At 48.2% G+C, this 15,188-nt stretch overlaps 1 protein-coding gene across 2 annotated transcripts in view; it reads left to right on the forward strand.

Moving 5' to 3' along the window:
• CAPZB (capping actin protein of muscle Z-line subunit beta) overlaps positions 1-15,188 on the forward strand; it is a 230,209-nt gene that overhangs the window by 180,167 nt on the left and 34,854 nt on the right. For both annotated transcript variants that reach the window (XM_078642491.1, XM_078642492.1), the window contains exons 5-6: positions 1,655-1,796; positions 3,973-4,089. In XM_078642491.1, the coding sequence (XP_078498617.1) occupies positions 1,655-1,796; positions 3,973-4,089 (259 nt within the window). The remainder of the gene's footprint in view (positions 1-1,654; positions 1,797-3,972; positions 4,090-15,188) is intronic.

A 15,188-nucleotide genomic window follows, 5' to 3' on the forward strand; every position in this document is an offset into this window, starting at 1 on the left:
TAGCTCTTTTTTTTTAATGTTTTGTAAAACCTTTCCACAGGAACCACATTAGAATTAGTATCCCCCCACCCTTCAATGTCAAAGAAATGTTCCTGCCGGGTCCCCCTAAAGGAGTTGAATCAGCTGGGGACTACTGAGTGTTTTGAAGAGCCAGTACCTTGATTGAGCCCAGTATATCTCCAATTCTTTGATTTAGCTTTGAGTTTGTCGTTCAATGCCAGATAGGAAGCAAGTTTATTTTCAAGAGTAGTGTGGGGTGTGAGAGAGAGATTACACGAATGAGGGAAAAGTAATGTTTGGGCAGAAAGTGGAGCGACTGTAGAATTTGAAGTAAACAAAATCAAGTAAGGATCAACACTTTGATTCTGTAATGAGAAAGTACTCGGTTTAGGTAGAGGCGGAAGTGGTGGGAAAGTTGTCTGAAAGGATCTTGCCAGCAAGAAGTGTAACCTATAGAACAGAGAGGCATTTGGAAACGATGAATGCTGTATCCAATAATTGATCTCATGATAAAAGGTATACATCACAAATCCCGGTCTTTAACCAGGCATGGTTTGATTTGCATGGAACCTATAGGTCAGTGGTGGGAAGTTAATGAGATAGTTGAATACTTGTGTGGGGCAAAGGGTTGGAGTGAATGCAGAGTGGCCGTCTCTCTTCGAACAGCAGTAGAGCTGCAGAAGTAGATTGTTTGAGATATTGATGGTATTGTCCAAGAATGCCTGAGAGAGTTTGGGCTTATTAAAGAGCTCACCAATACTCTTTATAACTCCGGAACATCTAGACAACGTGTAGGTAGTCCATGTTTAAATAGTTTAGTGTAAAACAATCCTATTTTATTATACCACCAAAACGTTAGAAAACTGCAGGTTCAATGGAAGGTTCTGCATGTCCACAGTTCTCTGACCCATCTGCCCTGCAGGCATGTTGGTCAAGGACACACTGTAGCTTTGGAAAATATAATGTATTGCCTGTGTGCTTTGTGGACTTGCATAATTGGACTACTGCTCATATTTAATTTAACATTGTAAGCCAGTTTCTCATGTAAATGTTAAAAGTTAGAACATCTACATGCAGCACATGGCAGGCCTTCCAAGGCACATGGTTTCAGAAGCATTGCCAGTTTAGCTGTGCGGTCTTTTCTGACCTGAAAACCAGATGCTGTGGTTTTTAGCAGATTCAAAATTCCAGCGATCATATGAGGCCCAAAATGCAGGTGGCGACCAGCAGAAACCGTTGCTAGTAGAGCAAAGGAAAGATATTTTTACAGCTGATGGCCTTGCTGGGGCTTCACCAAAAACTGAGTTGCCTTTTGATGCTGAACTAATAGACATTACCTCACTCTTTCCTATTTTTACCTTTTTTTAAATTTTACTGGAAGAAAGAATTGCTTTGTCATCCTTGTAAAATTTCAGCCCTATGACATGCAGGTTATACTCCCCTCCACACCCCAGCCCACAAATTATCTCCTGAAATAGATAAATAATAAATGTATTTAACTTATCTGAGTCTGTTCGTTTCCTCCAGCTCTTTGACCTCTGTTTAGTTTTGCCCTGTGTACTGATGGTAGGCGGCTTTTACACCTTTGTTTTCACGTAATCTGTTTTTCTCCTTCCTCCAATATAAACATTAATACTACTCCTTTTTTATGTAGGTACTTTGAAGGCGGAGTGTCCTCTGTGTACCTCTGGGACTTAGAGCATGGCTTTGCTGGGGTGATACTCATTAAGAAAGCTGGTGATGGATCTAAGAAGATAAAGGGCTGCTGGGACTCCATCCACGTCGTGGAGGTGCAGGTATGTCCCCCAGCTGCAAAACCAGTTTTGGGAAATCTGTGTACTGGGCCACAGAAAGCTCTGTATGTATAGGTGATAGTATGTATAGGTGATAGTTGCCAAAGAGCCTCACATTGTGCGACAACTTCAGTCTCCTGGGGTTTAAGCAGTGTGGGCACTTAACGGCTCCGCAAAGTACATATATGTCTTCCACCCTTGGCCTGCACAGGATTCACAGCTGAAAGGGTTCTATGGTTCTCTTCACCTAGTAGAAGTGTATGTATGCGTCTGCTTCCAGTGACTCTTAGCCCAGCCCCCCCCCCCCCCCGATCCCCGATCCCCTCCCCTCCCCCCCCTCCCCCCCCCCCCCCCCCCCCCCCCCCATCCACACACTCTCCTCCATCCTGTGCAAATCATATTGGGGGAGGGGGCAACATATTCACTATACAAAAAGGCCAGCTTGTCTTGAGATACTGTGTGCTAAACACACAACTTCTGCCCAATCATAAGAAAAGGTTAAGTCTGGACACTAACTAAACATGTAGGTCAGCTGACCTCTTTACACTCCAGTGTCATAGCATCTAAAATTGCTCTGAATCCTGATATTGTGCTCCATATATACTACATCCGATTCAGTCATGGACCATTTTGAAAAAGTAGCCATATGGATAGTCCAAATGTGTTAAGAAATATTCAGTACAGTCCATATTTCGCCTCCAGTGTTCAGTGTATTATAACCATAAACACAGTGCACATAGATGATCCTTTGTTTACACAAATCGGTGCAGTGGAGTTTTGTGTGCTACAGTCCTTTTGTTCCTGAGTTCTAGAAGTGCCCAGACTGAGCCCAGCGGAACTTGATCAAGAACAGTGAATCCTGCAATAGGTCGCTTGTGAAGCTTACTGCTCTGGTCCATAAACTTCAGCAAGATCCAAAATATATGTATCTAATAATGTGTCTTTTGTACACCAAGGTTGATACTTTATATGTAGCTGCAAAGGTAAAGTGTGGAAGAACATGTGGCCCATAGAAGCTCGTATTCATACTATCTGAAGTATCTAATTTATATATTACATAGTCAGTCGAACTGTCGGTCCGTATTGGGCACAGAAAAGAGCAGAGTATAGAAGCACAAGGATTATACTTTTGGGAAACTAGGTATCTAGTCCACGAGGATACATCTCTTGTCCATGCTACACTATATAGACCTCGACTCTTCTAAAAGGTTATTGTACTGGATCTGTTTTTCACTGCTGGGAAAACTGATCGTCCTTCTGGTGTGATTTTCATGTAGTAACCAATCAAGTGAAATATAATTTAGAACCTATTAGAGGCAGTCAATGTAAACGTGGCTTCATGGAAGAAATAGATCCACGTAAGAAGCAGCCCTATAGGAAGATAAAGGACCAATTATCAACACTATGGAGCTTGAAGAGTATGTTATTTGCGTTAAAAGATAACAGTTAATTCAATTTTATCATGTATTCCTCTTGATAACATTGTAGCAAGTTCATTAATCCAACAAATGTCCCTTTGTAGAAGTCTGATTGGTCTGTTTACCCCAAATTTGATATGGTGTACTTGAATTCTAAGTTGGACTAGGCTGTGATTTTCCTTTCTGTTTTTCCTCCATATCCTAGTCTGCAGGGACATTTTTATTAAATATACACAATGTGTAGTATTGCATGTGTTAGGGCATTTTACTTTAATATGTACCCTAGTTGCTTATAGTAACAAAAAGGTCAGAAGGGGGCATGAATCTTGGAAACAAAGGTCGAGGAAAGAAGCTGTGCGTGTAATAGGGGTAGCTGGGGCAGTTAGTTACTTTCTACTGGACTGATGCGGATTAAGGGACGGAGAATGACCCGGAAATGCTTTCCCTTCTGTCCCTTGCTGCACAGGAGTAAAAGTATTTTGAGGGGAGAATGGGTAGATTGTCTAGAGGGCAAGGAGGAAAGTGTAAAAAATACCAGCAATCAGATTGATGCAGTGACCTACTGAAGGGGTTGGAGTGCCGTGCCTGGTACTGCGAAGAACTGATAAAGGGGGACATTGTGCCTGGGTCAGTTGACTGTACAATTAATTGTATGTGCTAAACAAGGAGTAGTAATGACTAGACAAGAGGTCTTAAGGAAGCATATCTTTTACAGATCTGTTGCAAACAATTAAGAATTTCTTATGCTTATTGCTTTGCAGGAGAAGTCCAGTGGTCGCACAGCTCATTATAAGCTCACCTCTACAGTGATGCTCTGGCTGCAGACTAACAAGATGGGCTCAGGAACTATGAACCTAGGAGGCAGCCTCACCCGGCAGGTACGATTTATTTTCTTCTCATGTTAATTCCGAGCTCTCTTCTGCACATTCCATCCTCCCCACCCCCTTATTTGGTATCCATCAATAATGATTCATCTTACCCCTTCTTCTGAGCGTGCCCCGTATTCAGGTCTTCACCACTCACCAAGTGTTCACCAATATCCTCCTGACTCCCCCCACCTGTCTTTGCACCTCTCTCCACTAGCCAGCTCCTCACATGTTTGGTACTCCTGAGATGGTATTTAATTTGATGGCTTCTTTGCAGATACCAAGCGAGACCACATTGTAAAATACCTCAGATCCTTCACTAAGCTTGTCATAGGTCTGCATGTCGTGCCACAAGGAAAAAACTTTTTCAGCCCCAAATGTTTGTTTTGCAAGCATAGTTTTAAGATGTGGTATTCTAGAGGGCGCAGTTAAACTGAACAAAGACTCAAATGCACTGTTGTAACAAATAGCCTAGAATTAAAAACTGTGTAATTGAGACATGGAATAATAAGGTAATTCCACCTTCCAGTATGAACTTGCCTGCTCCAGCATGTCAGTGATGCGCTTAAAACTCGGTCCTACATTGACTGAAAGACATAACTCCTCATAATCGCCCAAGTTCTTCTGTTGCCATCCGTTTGCCACAAAGAGAGGCTGGGCATGAGAAAACAGCTTGGCTCAATCCTAGTTGACCTCTTTTCACCATGTGTTCTCCAGATCATCCACACTGCAGAATATGAGCAACAGTTACCTTCTTCAAACACACAAATTCAAAGGGTCAAATGGTCAAGTATGTCGAGAGCTGTCTCGGGCTGGCTTGTTAATAGTCAACGCAAGAGGTGTAAATACGTTCTGAAAAGACTGCCATTAACCTAGTGATGATGATTCTTTGGCAATTGAGCTCACCCAAAAACAAAGCAAATCAAATAATTTCTGCACTTGCCAACAGGTGAATAATATTTGATATCTGGATGCCTGATCTGATTATGAAGATTTTAAATGTAGGTACCAAAACTAGTGATGATACTTTGTGCCATGCTTTTCATCTTACGGTAATGTAACAGCAGTCTTGCGTAAAGGAAGAGGAGTGCGAGAAAAGTCAGGATCCATCTCAGCTGACCTCTTGACAAGCTGAGAAGCTCTGGGCTGATTGCCATACACCTGATGAAAGCACTCGCATGGCACTGAGGATCATGTTAAAACAAACAATCTAATGTTGATCGTGTTAAATGCTACAGACTTCACATAATGAGGACTATCTAGTGTAAGAGCACCTTCCTTCAACAATACAAGACCTGTGTTCTAGGCATGTGGGCTGCTGAATTCATATCTGTGCATAGATCGCCGCCTAGTGTTGGGTCTGGATGATTGCACATTGTTGTCCTGTAGGAGTCTTCGAAGTATCACGAGATAGGTGGCTCCTCCCTTGGACTACAGTGCGCATGGGCATCCTCTCCATACCCAGATTGTTTTTCTCCGCCATTGGGTTCGGATGTACTTTCCTACTCTCCAAGTTCGGAATCAAGAAAACTTCTCAAAAGGCCTTCGGATAACGTCGGTATTGTTAAGCGCTCGGTGCCGATACACTTTTTATAACTCGGTATCACTCCAGTCGTCGAATCGGGCCGTGAGGCCTTCTCGACACCACGTGGACCGACCGTCGATGGAACGAAGTCCATTCAAGTTCTGCCCTCAGTGCAACTCGAAGTTTCCACACACAGACAAACATCCAGTGTGCAACAAATGCCTATCTCCAGATCACAACGAAGATAGTTGCCTGGCCTGTGCCCAATTCCGATCAAAAAAGACTATTCGGAATAGACGGGCGGCGAGACAAGAAATGCAACGATCGGCGCCGGAGCCCGATAACCTCTTCGGGGACGAAGACGATCTAGCAAGCGCCGACGACTCAGACCGAGACGACGGACAATGCTCGGAGCCCGGCTCCGAATATTACCCCGAAGAGGGAGAACTAATCGTCGATCTCGAAGAATATGATCAAGACACCGTAGCAGTTGAAGACGACTCCGATGACAGCGAGGGGCGAACCGTGAGTACACCGCCCCATATAGACACTACACCTCTATCAGAGACTCAGGTCAAGGCATCGCCAGCAGGCCTTAGCCGAGAGCAACAACCTCGTTCTACAGCCCCGCCATACCGCCCGGCTAAGAACTTATCGAAAGAGCCCTCTGAGACACGTCACACAACATCGGTTCCATCAAAACCGAAACTTGTCGACAATACAGTCTTCGGACCGAATTAAGTCGACCCGAAGGTATCGAAGCCTAAAGGCGTCGACCCGAAGGCCACAGTACCCTCGAAATCAAAACCCATCGAGTCGACATCGAAGACAAAAGCAGTCGAGTCGAGCTCCAAACAAAAGGCCGTCGAGTCGACCTCAAAGCCAAAACACGTTGAATCGACGCAAAAACAAAAGCACATCGAATTGACCCCCAAAAAGCACGTCTAATCGAGCAAATCAGCCTCCGGTATCGACATGGGGAACAAACCAGTCGACGACAAAACAAGGCCTACGCCCAAAACTACCGTCCAACCGAAACCGAAGGTGGACGAAAAGAAAACAGTCGAGCCGAAATCCACTGAACTGAAGGACGGCGTCGAACCGAAACAGCAGGCTCCAAAACATAAAGGGTCTCTCGAACCGACAATACCGCTCGGTCCGAAAACAGTTGTGAAGCCAGCAAAGGTCGTTCAACCAACAAAACCCGTTGAAAAACAACCGAAGGCGATACAACAACCCAAAACGATCGAGGTACCAAAAACCATCGACACAAAGAAACAGAAACCAAAGGTTGTAACACCAAAACCAAGGACTGTTGAAGAGGAGCTTCTTCACCCAGATCCCTCTGCAGAGAACCAGTCAAAAATCTACATTGATCCAATAACTGGTAAAGTGACTGTGTATACTAAAAAGAAAAGGTCTCTACCAACAGAAGACATTGCCAAAATCCCCTTAAAGAAAAAGAGAGACTGTGCTACCTCTCCTATCCTCTTTGAACCGATCACTCCTGCTATGCCTACTACTCCTTATACCCCAACCTCACCAACACGTCTTGACTACAACCCTGATGAAGATCAGGACGCAGATGTAGGTTTTCGGTATCCACAAAACCCAAATACAGACCCAGACACAGCCATGGGGTACATGAGGGGAACCAGACAATGAAGGGACTCTGCCCATCACAGACCCTGCAGTATACCCTACTAAGCCATCACCCACAGAGGATACAGTTGCATTTAATTCTCTGTTAGATAGAGCAGCAACCTACCACAATGTAGATATGCACTCTGATGCTATTGAGGAAGGTTTTCTCTTTGATACACCCCCAATGCTAAAAGGGGTGTTAAAACATGCAGGTGACATTTTTAACTACACTGCTTGGGCTCGGGTCATAAACCCAAGAATTGAGAAAAAATACAGAGCTGCACATATAGATCCTACATACATCAAAGGACAGCTACCCCTAGATTCCTTAGTGGTATCAAACGCACGTAAGCGTGCAAACTCGCAGACTACTGGTGAGGCTGCACCTCCAGACAAGGAATCTAAGATATTGGAGGCATCAGGCAAAAGAGTGGCGGCTCAGGCAGCAAACTCCTGGAGAATAGCCAATACACAGGCCTTGCTGGCCAGATATGATAGGGCGCACTACGACAGTTTGGAAGAAATTCTCCAACACTTACCTGATCCCTACAAACAGCAGGCAGATGAACTTATACAAGAGGGAAAGCTCATCACCAATGCATCCATTAAGTGTGCACTAGACACGGCAGCCACAGCTGCCAGATCCATCAATACCAGCGTGCTAATAAGGCGACACGCGTGGCTTCGCATATCAGGCTTTAAGAATGAAGTCCAATCTACAGTTCTTATTCGGCCAATTAACCCAGACTTTTTATTTGGTCCAGCAGTTGATTCAAATCTGGACAAAATGAAAAAGGATGCAGAAACTGCTAAATCTATGGGAGCACTCCAGTCCCAACAACACCGGGGCTCCTTTCGTCGCTCCAATTATAGAGGAGGAGCGCGAGGAACATCACAGCAATCCTCCAACTACAAAACGAACACACAATCCACGTATAACAAAAATACAGGCAGGGGTGGTTATAGAGGAAACAATACCAAAGGAAGAGGTCGTGGAGGCAATGCAAATAGATCCTCCACTAACAAAAAGCAGTTACTTCCTGACACTCCCCCCAGACCACATAACACCAGTCGGGGCAAGCATACAACAATTTCAACAAGTCTGGTTAAATAGCACCACAGACAAGTGGGATCAGGCAAATTATCCAACATGGCTATTGCCTAGAGCTCACTTCAACTCCAATCAACATACCACCCGTGCACCGTCCTTTGTCACAGGAACATATAACCTTACTTCAGCAAGAGGTCATCAGCATGCTACAAAAGGGGGCCATAGAACCAGTCCCACTGCAACATCAGGGAATAGGAGTATACTCCCTATACTTCCTAATTCCAAAGAAGGACTGGTCTCTCAGACCAATATTGGACCTCAGGCCCCTCAACCTCTACATTCTGTCAGAGCATTTTCACATGCTCACTCTCCAGCAAGTCTTACCATTGCTTCAACAGGGAGACTTCCTAGCAACTTTAGACCTCAAAGATGCATACTTTCATATCCCAATACACCCTGCTCACAGAAAGTATTTGAGGTTCACCATTCAAGGGCAACCCTACCAATTCAAAGTCCTGCCCTTTGGGGTGACAACAGCTCCAAGAGTGTTCACCAAATGTCTAGCTACAGTGGCGGCACATCTTAGAAGGCAACACATACACGTGTACCCTTATCTGGACGACTGGCTAATACACGCGCCAACAGCCCAGCAATGTGCCGACAACATGTCAAAGACCATACACCTACTGCACAGTTTAGGATTTTCACTAAACTACCCAAAGTCACACCTACAACCCTCCCACGTCCAACAGTACCTGGGAGCGACAATAGATACTGTCAGCAAAAGCATATCCGAACACAGCACGGGTCCAGGGAATGCAGACGCTAATACAAAAGTTCAGACCCCAACACTCACTACCAGCTCGAGTGTTTATGTAGCTAATAGGCATGATGGCCTCGTGCATATTCATAGTCCCTCACGCAAGACTACATATGCGTCCGCTACAAGAATGCCTAGCAAGCCAGTGGAACCAGGCTCACAGGCAACTAAAGACCTAGTGTTGGGGACTAGTCGTGCATACAACTCTCTGCATTGGAGGAATCCACAAAACCTTTGCAAAGGTAGACTGTTCCAAGAGCCTGTCCCACAAATAGTGTTAACAGCGGACGCATCCCTACTAGGATGGGGAGCCCATGTCCTACACTACACAGTGCAGGGACTCTGGACTGTACAGCAAAAGAAAATGCATGTTCGAGGCATGTGGGCTGCTAAATTCATATCTTAGCATTAGATCGCCGCCTAGTGTTGGGCTCGGATGATTGCACATTGTTGTCCTGGAAGAGTCTTCGAAGTATCCTGAGATAGGTGGCTCCTCCCCTGGACTACAGTGCGCATGGGCATCGGCTCCATCCCCAGATTGTTTTTTTCCGCCATTGGGTTCGGATGTGGTCTCGACGTCTTACTGTCGGAACCAAGTAAAACTAACTTTTAGCGGCCAAAAGGCCTCGATTTTCTTGCGTCGGTATTGTCTGCGCACGGTCTCGAGTCTTCCGTCTCTTGGAGCCGGAATAAGCGGAGTTTTCTTCGCTCTCGGACCTTTGAGGCCTTCTCATCGCGACACGACTGCAAGCCTTTTCGGACATGGAGCGGAGCCCGTTTAAGTACTGCCCGCTCTGTGGGTCCAAGTACCCACACATCGATCTACACCCCGTGTGTAACAAATGCCTTTCGCCTGACCACGACGACGGAAAGTGCAAGGCCTGTGCACAGTTCCGATCGAAGAAGACTCTCAAGCTTCGGCGCGCGGTGCGCATGGAAGCTAAACAAGCGGCACCGGATCCGGAGAACATCTTCGGCGACCAAGACGAAGAGGACCAGGGTCATCATCTCCAAATCTCCCCACCCGGGACGGAGGTCGAGGCGGATCCGGGAGACGACGACGGAGTCGCGGGTCCAGGCCTTGAATACGTCGACGAGGTAGGAGACGACGATGAGATTTATGGGGCCGCGGCGGATAGCTCAGCGGACGAGCTCTGCCCCGAAGGTTACGAGGATACCGACCGGGACACGGGATCGCCTGTCGGCCTTACCCAAGACCCGTTGCCGCAAGCCACAGCCCCGCCTTCGGGCCCGGCCACGGACTTACTTGCTGGGCAGACTGTTTCGAAACCGAAACCGAAACCATCGGGATCGACAACACCTAAAATGGCCGACCCGAAATCGAAACTGAAAGTTAAGGACTCGAGTGTCCCTAAGATGGCTGCCGTGCCGGTGAAACCGACGGCGCCTGCTACCCCATCGACTCCGTCGACCTCCGGTCCGCAGAAGTCGAGGAAGTCCGTCGATTCCGATGCTGCGAAATCGAAACCGACGCCAGACGAGGGGTCCTCCAAGAAAGATGGTCGGCACGGGACAGCGGCTCCGACGCCGTCAAAACCCGCCAAAGTCGGCTCCAAGGAGGCTACGCAGGCACACGGAAAGAAGTCTGTGCCCCGAACGCAGGAATCGGAGGCGGTACAGACGGGATCCGCGCCCAAGACGCACAAGGCCCACAAGGACGTCGGATCCGAGGGGAAAATCAGACCATCCTCGTCGGCGCCGACACAAACTGTGAGTGTGCCGTCCCCCATAGCCGACTCACTGAAAAGGATCAGGGAAAAGGCCTTTGCCCCGTCGGCTCCGATACCATCAACGCAGCCGCGAAAAGACACTCCAGAGAAGCCGTCTGGGAAACTTCTCTTTATTTTGCCGCCGAAGGAGGCGCCCAAGGCATTTTCAACCAAATCGGCACCGAAACAGGTGGTTTCTTCACCGACTGGCCCACTTCCACGTCAGGTGCTCGAATCCGAGGACGATTCGGCGCATTTCATCGACGCTGACACAGGCAAACTGACCCTCTATAAGAGGAAAATAACTTCGGAGCCAGTGGACCTTTATGTCATTCCACTAAAGAAGAAAAGGGTGCCCCTTGACGCCTCAGGCCTCACGGAGCCAATCCAGCCTCCTCCGAGACGGAGCCCTACTCCCTCCCCAGACCACTCTGAGGGTGAGGGGTATGATGAGGACGACCAGTACAATTTCCCAATCAATGAACCTGATGTGCAACCGGATTCATATGATGACACTGGGGACCAGAACACCCAAGGTGCGGGGCAGGACCCGCAGCCTTTTAATGCACGGGCATCCCCGACTGAGGATTCAGCAGGTTTTCATGCCCTACTCGAAAGGGCGGCAGCCAATCACGATGTGGACATGCATGCCGACCCTGTGGAGGAAGACTTCCTTTTCGACACTTTTTCGGTCTCTGAAAGGACAGTAAAGACACTGCCTATGCTTAAAGGAGTCCTCAAGCATGCTGGGGACATATTTAAGGAGCCTACGAGAGCGAGAGTGGTCAACCCTCGCATTGAAAAAAAGTACAGACCTGCACCTGCGGACCCCGCATACATTCGGGGACAATTGCCATTGGACTCTCTTGTGGTCGCCAATGCCAGGAAACGTGCCAACTCCCAGACTACGGGTGAAGCTCCTCCCCCGGATAAGGAATCCAAAGTGCTAGAGGCAGGGGGCAAAAGAGTAGCTGCACAGGCATCAAACTTCTGGCGCATTGCCAATACACAGGCGCTCTTGGCGCGTTATGATAGGGCGCACTATGACACCCTAGAACAGATCGTACAACACCTGCCTCCACAGTTCCAAGAGGGCACAAAAATGCTTATCGAGGAAGGGAAGCTAATCTCAAACGCAGCCATCAAGTGTGCACTTGATGCTGCGGACACAGCTGCTAGGGCTATTAACACTAGCGTTATGCTGAGACGACAAGCGTGGCTCCGCATCTCAGGGTTTAAACCGGATATTCAGACGACAATTCTTAATCAGCCAGTCAATCCTGAGAGTCTGTTTGGTCCGGATGTTGACACCACCCTAGAGAAAATAAAGAAAGACACAGACACTGCTAAGTCTATGGGGGCCCTACAGTCACAGCAGTTTCGTGGCGGCAATTTTCGTCGCTCAGGTGCACGTGGAGTCACCAGAGGACAATTGGGTCAACAATCCCAGTTCACAAAAGGTGGGGCACAATCCTCGTTCACTAAACAGAACAAGGGAGGTTACAGGAATAACAGCAACAGAGGTCGCGGCAGAGGAAACAACAGCTCCCGCGCCTCTACTCCCAACAAACAGTGACTCTCTGTCACTGCCCCCCGACCACCTAACACCTGTCGGGGGGAGACTGCAGCGGTTCCTGCCCGTCTGGAGAAACATCACCACAGACAGGTGGGTGCGACAACTAATCCAGTATGGTTATTGCCTAGAGTTAAAGTCCACTCCACCCAACATCCCGCCAAGGCAACGGCCTATGTCCGCAGAGCACTTGCTCTTATTGCAGCAGGAGGTAGTGGTGATGCTGCAAAAGGGAGCAATCGAGCTCGTGCCGGTGGGGGAGGAAGGCACAGGGGTATATTCCCTGTACTTCCTTATTCCAAAGAAGGACGGTTCTCTCAGGCCCATTCTCGATCTACGTCCCCTCAACCTGTACATACTATCGGAACATTTCCACATGCTTACACTGCAACAGATTCTTCCCTTGCTAAACCAAGGAGACTTCTTAGCAACCTTAGACCTCAAGGATGCTTATTTCCACATTCCACTACACCCGTCACACAGGAAATACCTCAGGTTCACTATTCAAGGCAGGCACTACCAGTTCAAAGTCCTACCCTTCGGAGTCACAACAGCCCCGAGGGTGTTCACAAAGTGTCTGGCGACAGTAGCGGCGCACCTCAGGAGGCAGAACATCCATGTCTACCCCTACCTAGACGACTGGCTCGTGCAAGCCAAGTCGGAGCAACAGTGCGCCGCAGACATGTCGACTACAATTCACCTTCTTCACGATCTGGGTTTCTCCCTGAACTACCCAAAATCGCATCTTCAGCCGGCGCATGTCCGGCAGTTTCTAGGCGCGACGATCAATACCCTGACGGCCATGGCTCAGCCAAACCAGGTCAGGATAGACAGCATGCAGGCTCTGATCCAAAGGTTCAGGCCACAACACTCGCTTCCAGCGAGAGTGTTCATGCAGTTGATAGGCATGATGGCCTCCTGCATCTTCATAGTCCCTCACGCACGGCTACACATGCGCCCGCTCCAGGAGTGCTTAGCGAATCAGTGGACACAGGCTCGTGGGGAATTGACAGACCTAGTGTTGGTTACCAGTCGGGCATACGACTCTCTGCATTGGTGGACTCCACACAACCTTTGCAAGGGCCGACTGTTCCAAGAGCCTGTGCCGCAGATTATCCTGACAACGGACGCGTCTCTCCAGGGTTGGGGAGCTCATGTGCTCACTTACACAGTGCAGGGACTATGGACGACGCAGCAACAGAAGATGCACATCAACTATCTGGAACTGATGGCAATCTTCATGGCGCTCAAGTCCTTCATTGTACATCTGTGCAACAAAGTCGTGCTGGTCCGGACGGACAACATGACCGCGATGTACTACATTCAAAAGCAGGGAGGCACCCACTCGCCACAGCTGTCTCATCTGGCTCAGAGCATGTGGAAGTGGGCCATTCAGAGGAACATTTTCCTCATGGCAGAACACCTCCCAGGAAAGGACAATCAGATGGCGGATCTGCTCAGCAGATACAGCCATCAAATGCACGAGTGGGAGATACACCCGTCTGTTCTCCACCCGTACTTCCAGCAGTGGGGTCATCCGGAGATAGACCTGTTTGCCACAGCAGAGAACGCAAAATGCCAACTCTTTGCCGCCAGGTTCCCTCACCCACTGTCGCAGGGGAATGCGATATGGATGAACTGGTCAGGCAAATTTGCGTACGCTTTTCCGCCAGCCCCTCTAATACCGCTGGTCGCAAGAAAGCTAAGGCAGCACGAGATGACTCTCATCCTGGTTGCTCCAACGTGGGCGCGCCAAGCTTGGTACACCACGTTCCTCGAACTCTCAGTGGTGCCGCATCAAAGACTGCGCCTCACGCCCAGTCTTTTGACGCAGAACCATGGAGACATTCAGCATCCAGATCCACAACAGCTCAACCTGGCGATCTGGCTCCTGAAGTCCTAGAGTTTGGATACCTTAACCTACCTCCGGAGTGCATGCACATCATCAAGGAGGCGAGGAAACCAACTACTAGAGCATGCTATGCTGCAAAGTGGAAGCGTTTTGTCATTTACTGTACGGCCAATGACATCGACCCGCTAGATGCATCTATCCCCAACATCATCTGCTATCTGTTGCATCTTTACAAGTGCAATCTAGCGTACACTTCCATTCGGATACATCTATCCGCCATAGCGGCTTATCTCCAGAACAGGCAGCACCTCTCTGTCTTCAGGGTGCCTGCCATTAAAGCCTTCCTTGAAGGTCTGAAACGAGTCATTCCCCCAAGAACACCGCCAGCTCCGGTGTGGAACCTCAATGTCGTTCTCACCAGACTGATGGGACCGCCATTTGAGCCCCTGCACTCGTGTGAACTCCAGTTCCTTACGTGGAAAGTAGCTTTCCTTGTGGCTATTACGTCTCTGAGGCGTGTCAGTGAGCTGCAGGCGCTCACAATCCAAGAGCCATTCATTCAAATCCATTCAAATAGGGTAGTGCTACGCACTAACCCCAAATTCCTTCCGAAGGTGGTGTCACAGTTTCATCTAAACCAAACTATTGACTTACCAGCATTCTTTCAAAACCCGCAAACGGTGGCGGAAAGAATGCTCCATACCTTAGATGTACGGAGGGCGTTGATGTACTACATAGACAGAACACAACCCTTTAGAAAGACAAAACAACTCTTTGTTGCCTTCGCACCCCAACACAAAGGCAACCCAATTTCCAAAGCAGGGATAGCCAGGTGGATTGTTAAGTGCATCCAGATATGTTATCAAAAAGCCAAGCGCACTTTAACAATACCCCCCAGAGCGCACTCCACACGCAA

This window comes from Lissotriton helveticus, chromosome 5_1 (assembly GCF_964261635.1).
Source record: "Lissotriton helveticus chromosome 5_1, aLisHel1.1, whole genome shotgun sequence".
NCBI lineage: Eukaryota > Metazoa > Chordata > Amphibia > Caudata > Salamandridae > Lissotriton > Lissotriton helveticus.